Source organism: Hydra viridissima, unplaced genomic scaffold (genome assembly GCF_058129835.1).
Source record: "Hydra viridissima isolate aposymbiotic clone 2 unplaced genomic scaffold, HvirCarnegie_v1 scaffold_3, whole genome shotgun sequence".
Lineage (NCBI taxonomy): Eukaryota > Metazoa > Cnidaria > Hydrozoa > Anthoathecata > Hydridae > Hydra > Hydra viridissima.
In genome coordinates, this window is record NW_028324302.1 from 10453616 (window position 1) to 10467759 (window position 14144).

General features: G+C 25.8%; 2 protein-coding genes across 4 annotated transcripts; both read right to left on the reverse strand.

The window, feature by feature from the left end:
• Nucleotides 1-148: 148 nt before the first annotated feature.
• Nucleotides 149-3533, reverse strand: LOC149890957 (uncharacterized). Of its 3 annotated transcripts, XM_090082287.1 has the most exons (4): nucleotides 3412-3533; nucleotides 2231-3230; nucleotides 2005-2115; nucleotides 149-1907 (listed from the first exon to the last, which is right to left on the reverse strand). In XM_090082287.1, the coding sequence occupies exon 4, from the start codon at nucleotides 1475-1477 to the stop codon at nucleotides 251-253; it is 1227 nt and encodes a 408-aa protein (XP_089938413.1). In that variant the 5' UTR covers nucleotides 1478-1907; nucleotides 2005-2115; nucleotides 2231-3230; nucleotides 3412-3533; the 3' UTR covers nucleotides 149-250. The 3 variants fall into 3 exon arrangements, with proteins under 3 accessions (XP_089938413.1, XP_089938412.1, XP_089938411.1); XM_090082286.1 differs by lacking the exon at nucleotides 3412-3533 and having other exon boundaries at nucleotides 2983-3317; XM_090082285.1 differs by lacking the exon at nucleotides 3412-3533 and having other exon boundaries at nucleotides 2231-3317.
• Nucleotides 3534-5941: 2408 nt separating this feature from the next.
• On the reverse strand, nucleotides 5942-7618 carry LOC149890958 (uncharacterized). Its single transcript, XM_090082288.1, has one exon. It carries the CDS (start codon nucleotides 7616-7618, stop codon nucleotides 7175-7177), a length of 444 nt encoding a protein of 147 aa, XP_089938414.1. The 3' UTR covers nucleotides 5942-7174.
• Between the last annotated feature and the right edge of the window lie 6526 nt (nucleotides 7619-14144).

Genomic DNA, 14144 nt, shown 5'->3' on the forward strand with positions numbered 1-14144 from the left:
TAATAAATAATATTATTATTAATAAAAACATTAATAACAATAAACAAAAAATAGAACTAATGATAACAGTAACTATCTAAAAGAAAAATTATAATTATACTAAAAGAATTAATAACAAAAACAAAAATAACGATAATAAAAAAAACAATAAAAACAATAATAACACTAATATTAAAAGAAATCGTAAGAAAAGTAATAATGATAACAATTAGAAAAATGTAAATATTTATAACAGAAATAATTTTAACAATTAAAATAATAATAATAGTACTACTAATAAAAACAATGACAAAAGTAACAGTAATAATAACAGTAATAATAACAGTAATAGTAATAATAATAATGGTAATAATAAAAATAATAATAATAATAATAATAATAATAATAATAATAATAATAATAATAATAATAATAATAATAATAATAATAATAATAATAATAATTCCCTGGAAGCAGGTGGTGCACCATCTTCACCAACAAATACAACTGCAACTTCATTATGTGAAGGGAGATTATAGCCTTCAGCCATGTTTTTAAACGCAAGAGCAAATGGGTTCTCTTCACTAATAATAGTTTGCAATTGAAACATTAAATCATTTAAGCAAAGATCATTACCACGTTGTTGCATTCTAAAATTTACTGCTGCAAGTGGACCATAGATGCATAGTTGACAATATGTCGGCGGAACATCTTGATTTGGTCTTAGATTACCTATACGATGAAAAACTTGACCACATATTCTGAAACATGGCGGCCCATGATTCATGGGTTGAACTACATTAGCTTCAAATGAAGCAAAAGAAAGACAGGCATTATAATTTCTAATATATTTTAAAAAATTCAGATTGGCATTTCTATCTGCATAGTTTCCTTTAAATAAATCTTCTAAATCTTGTGGAAATGATGAAGGTTGCGACAAAACTACCTTTCCATTATGGCAACATAAAAAATGTGTTTCATCAAGAAATTTCTTAGCACCACAATGCTGACAAATATAACTCATTTCTCCTAAATAATTATAATCTGGAATAGTATTACTTCTTGCTATACAATGCATTCTTTCGTATCTAGCAGCATTTCTAGCATTTTGTTGATTATTAATTTCATCTCGCCTTAGCCTATTTCTTTCATTTCTGTGACAATTATTTTCAACTCGCCTAACCAAGCTCTCCTCATTTGGGTTCAAATTATTTGCTGCTTGCCGAGCAGCATTTCTAGCATTTTGTCGATTATTAATTTCATCTCGCCTAAGCCTATCTCTTTCATTTCTGCGACGATTATTTTCAGCTCGCCTAACCAAGCTCTCCTCATTTGGGTTTGAATAACTTACTGCTTGCCGAGCAGCATATCTAGCATTTTGTTGATTATTAATTTCATCTCGCCTTAGCCTATCTCTTTCATTTCTGTGACGATTAACTTGCCTATTAACGTTTACATTTTCTACACTAATATCTGCTTCTAGCCTAATATCATCCATTCACTTTTAATTGATATTGAAAGTAGTACGAAAAATCTTAAAGAATCCTGAAGATTGTGATCTTTCCTATATAACTTTTTTTCTATTCTAAATAGCACACACAAATAATTTTTAAATATAACAGACTGTCCTTTAAGATAAATTATACAATAGTCTTATGACTTTAAAAAAATATATATATCAGCTAAAAGATGTTTTAAAAAAAATTAGCATAGCAAATAATAATAAAAAAAATTATTAAAAACATGCAATTGTAATAATAAACATACTGCTAACAAAGAAAAATTAAAAAAAAAAACGTTGTAAACCCTTTTTTGCAAACTTATAGTATTTCTTCAAATAAAATTATTAGTAAACGTTTTAAAAAAAATTCACAAAACTTTACAATATTACATTCTTCTATTCCACATAAACACATCATCTGATAAATCTAAAATAAAAAATGTAATGAATAAGTAAATAAGAAAAATATTACATACAAAAACGAAAATTAGTGTAAATTATAGAGAAAAGCTGTAGTGATTTACCAGAGTAGTAGTTGCAAAATACTATTATTTCATGTTAGCTTTTACAAAATAATTTATGTTGGAACATCATGATTCCAAAATATTCATAGCAAAATCATGTAGTAAACAGCACTAAAGACAAAAAATTAAATTGAGATAAAACAAATTGTATATATGGCAAAATAATTTGTATTGGCTTTTAGTGAATGATTAAAAGCAGTGATTTTTAAAAAAATTTCTTATTTACCATTTTTAACAATAGACATCAACATGAAGATAAGCCAAAGTCTATTAACTCAAAAGATAACAAAAAAAAACATCACAGCAACAACACACAACAATAGCACACACCATAAGTTAATATAATATGTATCTATAATATAACTTAAGTAAGGTAACATTCATATATAACAAAACATAAATAACAACATTACGCAAAATGTTATTAAAATACATTATTATGTATTTTTAGAATAATCTATAATAATAAAGGCTTGAAAACAGCTAGACCTAAAGCAGTAACAGTTTGACACTAAACACTATTGTGTAACCCTCTGTTAAAAGTACATCACTTGGCTGGCAAAGTTGACAAACCTTGCTCTACACATTTACCAAGTCACAGCACTTTGAAAATACAGAAACAATATAATATAAACATATGTACCAACTATAAACACAATAAATGCGTTTAAATATGTATATAAGGTTAAATATATACCTTATATACATATTTAAACACATTTTTAAAACAATTACATAACACATATTAACACATACACAAACCATAAAAACACTTTACATTATTGTACAACTTTACATTATTTTAAAAACACATTGATAAAACAACTATAAAGCACTTATTACCACATACACATACATATCAAAAAAGCATATATGCAAACAATAAACATGTGCAAACAAAAATTTTAAAAATGATGCAAGAAAATTTATAAAGATTCAAAGTAAACAAAATATATATTTACAAACAATACTCTTTACCTTCTTCTGTTTTTTTTTTTTTTTTTTCATAAGAACTGTAATCCTCATAACAAAATTTAACCTTTACATACATTAACATCTGACATGCGTTGTCAGTGTTGGCACAAAATTTTTATCTATTTTTCTAAATTTTCTAAAAAAGAACAAAAATAGTTAATAGCATCATAGAAATTTCAAAGTATTAATAACCCTTTTATGGAAATAGCATTAGTATAACTTCAAGTAACATCCATACCCCTATTTTCTTTCTAAAAAATAAAATAATAAAAAGAAAACTGCTAAAAGAAAAACTAAAACAAACAAAATCTAAACAATTTAAAAAATTAAAATCCTTTCTACTTTAAATCCTTTCTACTTTATCTAATAAAAATTTTAATCCTTTCTTCTTTATCTGATAAAAATGTATATATAACGATTTCATATACTTACTTCAATTATATAATTGAAATATATAATTGATTAAGATGATTCTTTATGTAATATATCTAAACTAATAACTAAATTCCAAAAGGAAAAAAGTTTTAACTCGCTCAAAGGATCTTTCTCCAATGGCCGCGTGCATTTGCAGAACGCGCTCTTCCAAGGCCTAGTAACTAATTCAAAGCCTAGGAACTAATGATGAAACGACGTTAAACATTAAACAGTAAGCATTTCTGTACTAATTATATTAAGATAATAATAATAATAATAACAATGATAATAATAACAATAATAATAACAATAATAATAACAATAATGATAACAATAATATTAATAATAATAGTAATAATACCAATACCATTAACAATAACAATAAAAACTAGCAAAAAAGCAACCTGTAATACTGGTTATGGTCAGTCTGTTACTTAATTTATAGTGGCAGTTTTCCACAATTTAAAGTTGCAAAACCTTAACTAACACCCTTTTAGAAAAACGCCTTCATTTTGAAAAAATTTAAACATCTGTAAAATTAAAATAAAAAGTATGCGGAGGTAAAATAATTTACCAATTATTTAACATTATTTGAGTAATTTACAACTGACATAGGTCATAAAAGTGAAAGGCAGAACTATTTTCCTCGACATTACTAAGTTCAAAACAATATGTTTTTAGTTACTGATACAAAATAATAACACTTCATCATGCTTTAAATTGACGAAAAAGTTAAGCTAAATTCTTGTTATATTTTTTATAACATGAACTTTAACTAATAAGATTAATATAAAGCGAACGTAAGTTGTACATGATTACTCATTTTTTGGTATCCCCTTGATACATGTTTCTTTAAAAAAGGAAATTGTCTTTAAAACGTTAAATGCACACAACTAAATAAATTTATTAAAAATAACTGAACATTTGACCATTACTATATATGACACTAATCTGACCATATTTATATATGGCCTCTTTGTTTCAATAGTTTTTAGTAAACGGTAATTTGCTACCATTTACTAAAAATTCCTTTTGTTACTCGAAATTTAATTCTCTTAAATATTTTGACACTAATAAAGGACCTCCCTTCTCCATTTTTGCCTTAATGGTGGTCAGGAGAATAGAGTTATTTTTATTAAGAGTAATCAAGTTTTTGATGAAGACCTTTTACCAGAATGATAAAATATAAAACAATGATTTACATGTATAATAATTTTTTCTTTTTAATATATATAAGAATTTAACATATATAAGAATTTTTTCTTTCCTGAAAAGTGTTGCAAATGCAAAGTAAGCTAATTAATTAGTTAAACACCTTATAAAATTTAAGTAACTCGATATTTGACAAATGCGCAAAACTACAATATTCACCCCCCTCATTAAAAAAGATTTAAAAAGAACTGACAAAAATTTACAGTGAAAGGTAATCAGGTTTCTTTTTATAAATTGTATAAATGCGTCATGCATAATTCTTAAAGAAAAAAAAAACGGAATTATGATACCATAATTACAATAACAACAACAACAACAAAAAACACCACATAAACACTGAAAATTGATTTACCTATTTATAGTAACCTATTTTGACATAATATAAATATTTGTCGAAAATGTAACTATAAAATCTATTTCGAAGTACAAAAGGATTAACAATACTAAAAAGAAAAAAGAAAAAAAAAACAAAAAAAAAAAACAAATTCAGATATAAATTTCTAGAAGCCAAGATAACATTTCTAGCATAATGTTATCTTGGCTTTTAGTAAATAGAAAAAGCAGTAAGTTCCAATAATGAAACTACCTATTATTCGTTTTTAACAATAGTCACCGATGTGAAGGTGTCTATTGTTAAAAACGAATATCAACACAAGACATCACAACAATAACACATAAAAATAGAATATTTACACCCTTGATCCTAAAATCCAGCAAAAATAACAAACCAAATTAAAATATGAATTAGAAAACCAATTTAAAGTTAACTATGATTATCTTTTTACTTAACATATAAATACATAAAAGTATATCTGTTTTTATGTTCAATATTAGTTATTCAATTGCTTCAAATTTAGAACATTAAAACACCCTAGATTTAAAGATCAAGGTTGCATCCTCTAATACACATTACGCTAAACATTAACAGAAATTATTATGTGTTTCCAGAATAATTAAAAAAGGCTAGACAACACAACCTAGCTCTAAAGCAGTAACACCGCCTGGCACTAAATGCTGCCAAGTCACACCTCTGCTATAAGTACATCGCTTGGCTGGCAAGGTTATCAATCTTGCTCAACATAATGCCAAGTCACACCACTTTGAAAACATGGAAACAACATAATTTAAACATATATACAACTATAAACAAATATGGTTTTATATAACACATATAAACACATTTTATAACAATATTAAATGACAGATATATTTATCAAAAACTATGAAAAAAAATATTAAAATAGTAAATAAAGTTATACATACAAAATGTGCTCACAACCTACAAACAGTAAGTTTTCGAAATGAAAACCTAAAGACTATAAATTAAGAACATTAGAAAATGTAACATTATCTAAGTAACACTTTTCACCTACCATACAATTGAATGAGATGTTTATCAATTTTAAAAAACAAACTATTAAATGCTCTAGTTCTTGAACATGCAACATATAGTTGACCATAAGAGAAACACAGTTTTTTGAGATATACCCCAACTTTATCAAATGTTTGACCTTGACTTTTATTAATTGTCATTGAATAAGCCAATCTGACAGGAAACTGACAACGTTTCAGAACAAAAGGTAAATTAGAATCTGATGGAGCCATCTGAATTCGAGAAACAAAAACCTGTTTACCACCAGAAACACCTGTCAAAACCTCTGTATCAATATAACTACTTTGAAGAGCACAAACTTTCATTCGAGTACTATTGCATAACCAAGCTTTGAGATCTAAATTTCTAAGTAGCATAAATACACAACCAATTTTCAATTTCAAACAACGAGGTGGCATACCTCAAGGAGTTAAGCTGTTCAAAAACTCAACAGGAAAGTTATTTCTTTCATTAAGGTCATCAGTATCAACTTGATCAGCACTTAAATAAATTTTGACCTCACCTGACATTCAAGCACTTCTTCATTGATTGATAATGAATCAACATTAGTTGGTGTTAAAATCACGCGTTTAATCATTTTGATCAGCATCTCCAAAAATCTTTTCAACAATCGATTCATTTTCTCTAATAATGCACTGATTTGTTATTTCAATGCATCCTTTAAAAGGATCCTCCTCTTTGACAGGTATTGTTTTATTCTCAAGTTTTAGTAGCCATTGGGAAAATTCACCTTCCCCATCTTGTACTCCCACATTTTTAGTTAATGCAAACTTCTGCACCCATTGCCAATGCAAAGAACATTTTATACACGATTCTACAATTTCAGCTGGTTGTCCTCTTTTCACAACAGGAAGAATTTGCCTAAAGTCACCACCAAAAAGAATGATTTTTCCTCTGAACGGAAAGTTGTTGTTGCAAATATCTTTTAACAACCTATCAATTGCATTTAAGGCATGTTTAGGTATCATGGATGTTTCATCAAGCAAAAACAAACTAACTTGTCTTAAAAAATGCCCGTGTATAGAGTTAAGAGTTACACTTCATGTGCTATTATCCAATATTGGAACAGGAATTTTAATAAGCCATGCAATGTAGATCCATTTGTAAGAAGAGTTGCTGCTATGCCAGTCCATGCAGCTGTAGCAGATTTAAAGCCTCTACTTATGGTTTCAGCAATCAAATAATTATAAGTAAAGGTTTTTCCACTACCAGCTCTCCATCCATGAAAAACAATCTAGAATGTTGATTTTCTACACTTGGTTGCTCATTCAGTGCAGCAAGGATAGCATTACATACATTTAACTGATAGACATTAGGCAGCAGTCTCATGCGATTGGCTTTGTCGATAGATTGTTGAACATTTTCATCAAAATTTTCTAGATTTAAGCCTATAAACTCATCAATAACAGGCAGATTGTAATCAGCCAGCGTTTTACCACTTTGATTAATAATCTTTTCAATTTGATGAAGAGTAGCTTGTTCAGCTATTAGAAGTGGGACTGAGCAGTGAATGAAATCTTCCATCATAAAAGCTTTGTATGGATTCCAGAGATGTAAAGGATTGTCAGGTTCACAAAAGGTCAAAATAATTGAAAACAACTGTCTAATTTGCTTTGGCATATGTGTTAAAACTGCCTCAGAAAGTGTATTTTGCCATTCAGTGTCATCTTGCAACCAACCTTTCAAAACACATGCTTCATAAAACGTTTCAAGTACTATACTATTAACAGTACGCACATCCTCTCAAGATGTTGCTCCCTTTGCTTGCAAAAGTAACAGTCTAAGAAAAAACAATTCTCCAGTTGGATCAACTTTATACATTCTTACTATCACCTTATTACCACCCCTTTGTCTAACCTTCCATTTACAATGTTTATCATTAAATATAAAGTGATAAGGAATGTCTACATACGAATAGCAATGTGCTCTTTCATTTTCAGTGTTTAACTTAAATCATGCTGCTAGGTGCGTATCACATTGAGCTGCATGATCTAAAGCCATTCTGCTCCTTCTCTAAAAACACTAATTGATTTTCAGGTAGATGTTTACCAAGTCACAGCACTTTGAAAACATGGAAACAATATAATACAAACATATGTACCAACCATAAGCACAATAAATGTGTTTAAATATGTATCTAGGGTTAAATATATACCTTATATACATATTTAAACACATTTTTAAAACAATTATGTAACACATATTAACACATACACAAACAATAAAAAAACACTTTACATTATTATAAAAACACATTGATAAAAAAACTATAAAGCACTTATTACCACATACACATACATATCAAAAAAGCATATATGCAAACGATAAACGTGTGCGAACAAAAATTTTAAAAATGACGCAAGAAAATGTAAAAAGATACAAAATATACATTTACAAACAATACTCTTTGCCTTCTTTTTTTTTCATAAGAACTGTAATCCTCATAACAAAATTTAACCTTTACATACAATGTTGGCACAAAATTTTAATTTATTTTTCTAAATTTTCTAAAAAAGAACAAATATAGTTAATAGCATCACAGAAATTTTAAAGTAGTAATAACCATTTTATGGAAATAGCATTAGTATAACTTTAAATAACATCTATACCCCTATTTTCCTTCTAAAAAATAATATAACAAAAATAAAACTGCTAAAAGAAAAACTAAAACAAACAAAATATAAATGATTTAAAAATTAAAATCCTTTCTACTTTAAATCCTTTCTACTTTTTCTAATAAAAATTTAAATCCTTTCTACTTTATCTAATAGAAATATTTTATGAGTAAACTACTTGCATACTAAATCATAATGAAACAGACTTATAATGGACTATGAAAAAAAAAAAAAAAAAAAAAATAGTCATCAAAAATCACCTGAAATTAGGAATTAGATGATAAACTAGCTGTTACCAAAAACAACAATAAAAATATACAAAATGTAAATGTAAACAACAACAAAAATAAAAGGAGTAGTAAGGATAACAAGAATTATAAAAATAATGATAATAATAAAACAGTAAAAAACAAATATAACAAAATTAATAACAAAAAGATTTAAAAAAATGATAACAAGGATAGTAACAGTAAGAATAATAATGATAATAAAAAATAGAAAATAATGAAATGAATATTAACAAAAACAATGATGAAAATATAAGTAGTAATTGTAATAATGAAAATAAGAAAAACAAAAATAACAGGAATAATGATAACGCAAATAATGATGATATATAAAATAATAACTATAACAATAATTATTATAATAACCATAAAAAGAAAAATAACAATTAAAAAATATACAACAAAAAAAAGAGGAACAAAAATAACAATAAGTATATTAACAGTAAGAGGAATATAAACAAAAGGACAAATAAAAAGAATAACAGTAAGAACATATTTAATAAAAACAAAATAAAATTAAAAATAATTGTAACAAAAAAGAAGCATAATCATAACAATAATAATCATAATAACAACAAAAAGAAAATATAACAGTTACAAAATATGACAAAAAAAATGAGGAAGAATAATAAAAAGTATAATAACAATAATGAGAATTATAAGAAGAAGAACAATAAAAAAGAATAACAATATGAAGAGCAAATTTAGTTAAAAAAAAAAAAATGATATGAAGAAAAAAAAAAGCAACAATAAAAGTGATAATTATAAGTGCAATAATAACAAAAACAAAAAGAAAATTTAACTATAATTACAATTTTAAAAAAATGAAGAATAAAGACAATATAAAATCACTATTAATAAAAATAACAACAATAATAAAAGGAATAGTATCACAAATCACAATACAATAACAAAAATAATAAAAATTACAACTGTAAAAGCATGAATATTAACAAAAATGATAAGAAGAAAAATAATAATAATAATAATAATAATAGGAATATTTTAAATGAAAATATAAATATAAGTAATAAAATAAAAGAAAAGAAAATTAATTATAACAACGAATAATGAGAAAAATTTTAAAAATAGAAAAACAGAATAATAATAACAATAAGAATAGAAATAGCAATTAGAATAGAAATAACAATAAGAACAAGTATAACATTAACAAAAATAAGAATAAGAACAAAAATAAGAATAATAATAAGAATAACAAAAAACAATAATAATAAAAATATACATCATGTATAAAAAAGTAACAATAATAATAAAAAAAGAGTAACAATTATAACAAAAGTTATAAAAATAACAATAATATTATAACAAGGAAATACAAAAACATTACAACAATAAAAATAAGAAAAATAATTGTCAGCATACTGTGTTTTTACAACGAACTTTAAATGTTAGAGTTTTTATTTATTTCTCAAACTTTTAATTATCTTGTTTTTGTGAGCAATAGCCTCATTGAGATGTTTAAATCTTGCCCTTAGTTTAACATTTTCCCTTAACACCTTCACATCCTCTCTATGCTTTCATATTTTGGTAGTAATATCATTTGCCAAAATACTAAACTGTCATTTTACGACTTTTGTTCTAGGAGACAGCTGGTCAGCTCTTAGTCTGAATAGTGGTCTTGAATCAGATAAAGATAAAACACTTATATGTTTAGGAGATGCGTTAACTGACAAAGATGAAATAGTGTTACTTGAATTTGTGGTTGACTGAAATGAATGCGTTGCTGACAATACTGTTATTTGACACAAGAAAGGCTCATTGTAAAAGTCAATAAAATGTTTAGAACCTCTTAAAAAATTGCAAGCCCATATTTTGATTCTCTAACAAGAAGTTTAATATGACTTTTATAAATCTTGAAGCCATAAAGCTTATTGAGTTGTGTGATTCATCATTGCTAATGAATATAAACAGTATATGTCCATTTCTACAGTCTATGTATATTTGTGAAGGCAATGTAAAGTTTGATGCTAGATATTTTTTTACTGCACCACAAAACATACAGATATTCTTTTGGGCCCCATGATACCTCAAAACGCTAAATGCAATTATTTTTAAAATGAATTTAAAAATTTATAAAAGAATGTTGTTTGCTTTAATTTCCTTTTTTTAAAAAACAATTCACTTACTTATTTCTGTTTCAAACATATACACATGAATTGCTTGATAAGATGAAAAAAGTGCATACAAATATTATTTAATAATAATTATAAGCAACTTTGTCATAACATAAATATTATTTACATGCTAAACTTTTCTTTTTTTTTTTAAAAAAAATGACCACATGATGCATCATATAATTCGTACCATCTGATACCTCATTCACTCATAACAATTATAAAAATTTTTCATAATAAATTATCAATAAATTAAAAAATAAAACTAAACTGTTAAATGGTAGCATACTATTATTAAAATAATACATTATTATTTTAGAATGTTAAGCAATAGCAATAAAGTAGATTTTATTATGATAGTTATAATTATGATGAAAAACACTCAAACTTGAATAAAAAAATTTACAAAAAAAATGCAAGCTCAATTTAAAAATGTTAACAAAGTAACTTTAAAATGTCTATTGGCAAGAAATATCTGTTGGAATTTTTAATCCACCACAATCCAAACAAAAAAAACAAAACAACAACAACAACTATATTTAAAGATAATTAATAATTACAACATTGAATAACAAAAAAAGATTCTAAAACACAATAAAAAAAAAAAAATAACAGTAACACTAATACAAAGAATTTAAAAAGTTTACAAAAGCAATAAACAAGAAATGTAATAATAAATTACAAAAATGATAAGTGATAAGAGGAATTTAATAGCATAACCACATTAGCTTAAAAGTATAACAAAGATAATAAACAACAACAATAATTTAAAATATTACGAAGTAAAATAGAAACCTTAACTAACACCAACAGCAACAAAAGCCCTGTAACAACAAATAAAAGCATAGTAACTGTATATATGAAAAAAAAAAATTTAACAACTGAAACAGATGAAAAAAATAATACAGAAGAACAAGTAAAAATAACAAAAAAAAGAAAAAAAAAATTAGAGCTTGATAAAACTATTAACAACAGTAAGTGATAAATAATAAAATTAAAATAAACTTTAAAACATAAAAATAATGACAATATTAAAAAAATGTCAGAATGTTGTGGATCTTGCGTCCATAGAATGAAATTAAATTTATCCTTCTGGCCTTATATCTCCTGATGATAAAAAATATGCAAAATGAGCATATAACTATGTTTGATGTATAAATTTTATCTCCAATTATTTTTTTGTCCCATAAATGAAATATGTTGCAAAATTGCTTCTTTTTTATTGTCCATTTTAAAGGAACTTAAAAGTCAAGTATCTTATCAAACATAGACCAGGTGTCAACAGTTATCAATAGATTGATTGTTAAAATAGAAACATTACGCTTAATTCCATTATGAAATGTTTCTAAGCTAAGATTTTTATAAACTCATCATATAATGTATTTCTAATGCCACTTAAAGATATTATGGTAGTTCTTTGAGTTGAAACAGCAGTTGGAATTTGAGACAAGGGTACTCCCAGCCAAAGAGATGGAGCAATTTTTTGATCAACGCTTTCCTCCACGTACTGTAAATAATTCAAAACATGGAGGCCAGTATAACTCACAGATAACAGTATTATTGGTAACAACTAAATTAGAGATTGGAATGGCTTTTATCCATCTTTCACGCTCAACATTATCACTTGGAAATTGATGCACTGATACTTTACCAGCTTCACCCGATATATATATATATATATATATATATATATATATATATATATATATATATATATATATATATATATATATATATAGCTATTTCAAGTTGTATTATTTTCAAATACAATATCTCCTGTTCGTATAAGAGTGCTCAATATTTTGTATAAATAGAGCAATATATATATATATATATATATATATATATATATATATATATATATATATATATATATATATATATATATATATAAACGAAGAAACAACAACTATCTATCGATAGATTTTTTGATTTGTATTTCATGGCTGATGATTGCCGCTAGGCATGAAACTTTAAGTACCATACATAGTTGTTGTTTCTTCGTTTTATATAAATATATACATATATATATGCATATATATGCATATATATATATATATATATATATATATATATATATATATATATATATATATATATATATATATATATATATATATATATATTCATTCATATATATATATATATATTCATTTTTTTGGCACGGTATAAAAACTTTATCTAAAATTTAAAAATATCTATTATTTGCTTTAAATGAATTCTAAAACTCCACACTTAAATTATGCAAGTTTGTTTTCATTACATCATGTAAGAATAATTCACAATATATCATAAACAACATTGGATTTTCTTTTAAAAACAAATCTAAACAAATAATTCTCTACAACCGTAAAAAAATAGGCCTGCACAAAAAATTCCGGTTGTACGACGAATAAACCTGTAGTAAGAGGGGTGAGAGGGAGCGAGAGGGGTAGAGAGAGGTGGTTAAATAATTCCATGATAAAACCCCCTCCCCTTTGGTCACGTGAATGTCAAAAATTCCTAGGTTTGTGCGGATCCAGCGTCTATAGAATGAAATTGGTACATTCACGTGGGCCGATTCCTAGTGTATTACTGGTTAAGGCAAACAATAAGCTTAGAAGTTCGCCTCTGCCACAAATGCCTATTCTCCAACAATAGTTCTGCCCTAATGAGCTACTTATGGGAAATACACCTACGTTAGCAGGCTTTGAAAATACACATAAAAAGGGCTTCTGTGATACAAGTTTCAAAATCTGAAAATATCAGGAGTAAACTGAGTAAGTTTTGTTTTTGATTCTTTGAGTTTTTGTTTGGCTGTTTTACAGAGTTGCTTTAGCTAGCTTGAATGACCGGGGTACAAAATCTGTCTTAGACGTGCTAGTATTTCTTTACAATGTTTATGTTGTTTATGGTTTATCGATTTTCTCACGGTGTTTGTGTTTACTTTATGAAAATGATTCGGTAATGCTGTGCAGCCTATTTATTAAAAGAGAATTTTTAAAAGTAATAATTAAGGATGCCTTCTGCAAGTCTAGAGCTTTCACCATCTTCCTCCCCGGCATTTAGACAATAGTTTTTTTTAAGTTTTTTTTCTTTTTCTTTTTTTTTTTTTGTAATGTTTTCTATG

What these genes read in the sequence shown, in the direction of transcription:
- LOC149890957 (XM_090082287.1), bottom strand. Translation starts at nt 1,477, where the DNA reads ATGGATGATATTAGGCTAGAAGCAGATATTAGTGTAGAAAATGTAAAC.
- LOC149890958 (XM_090082288.1), bottom strand. Translation starts at nt 7,618, where the DNA reads ATGCCAAAGCAAATTAGACAGTTGTTTTCAATTATTTTGACCTTTTGT.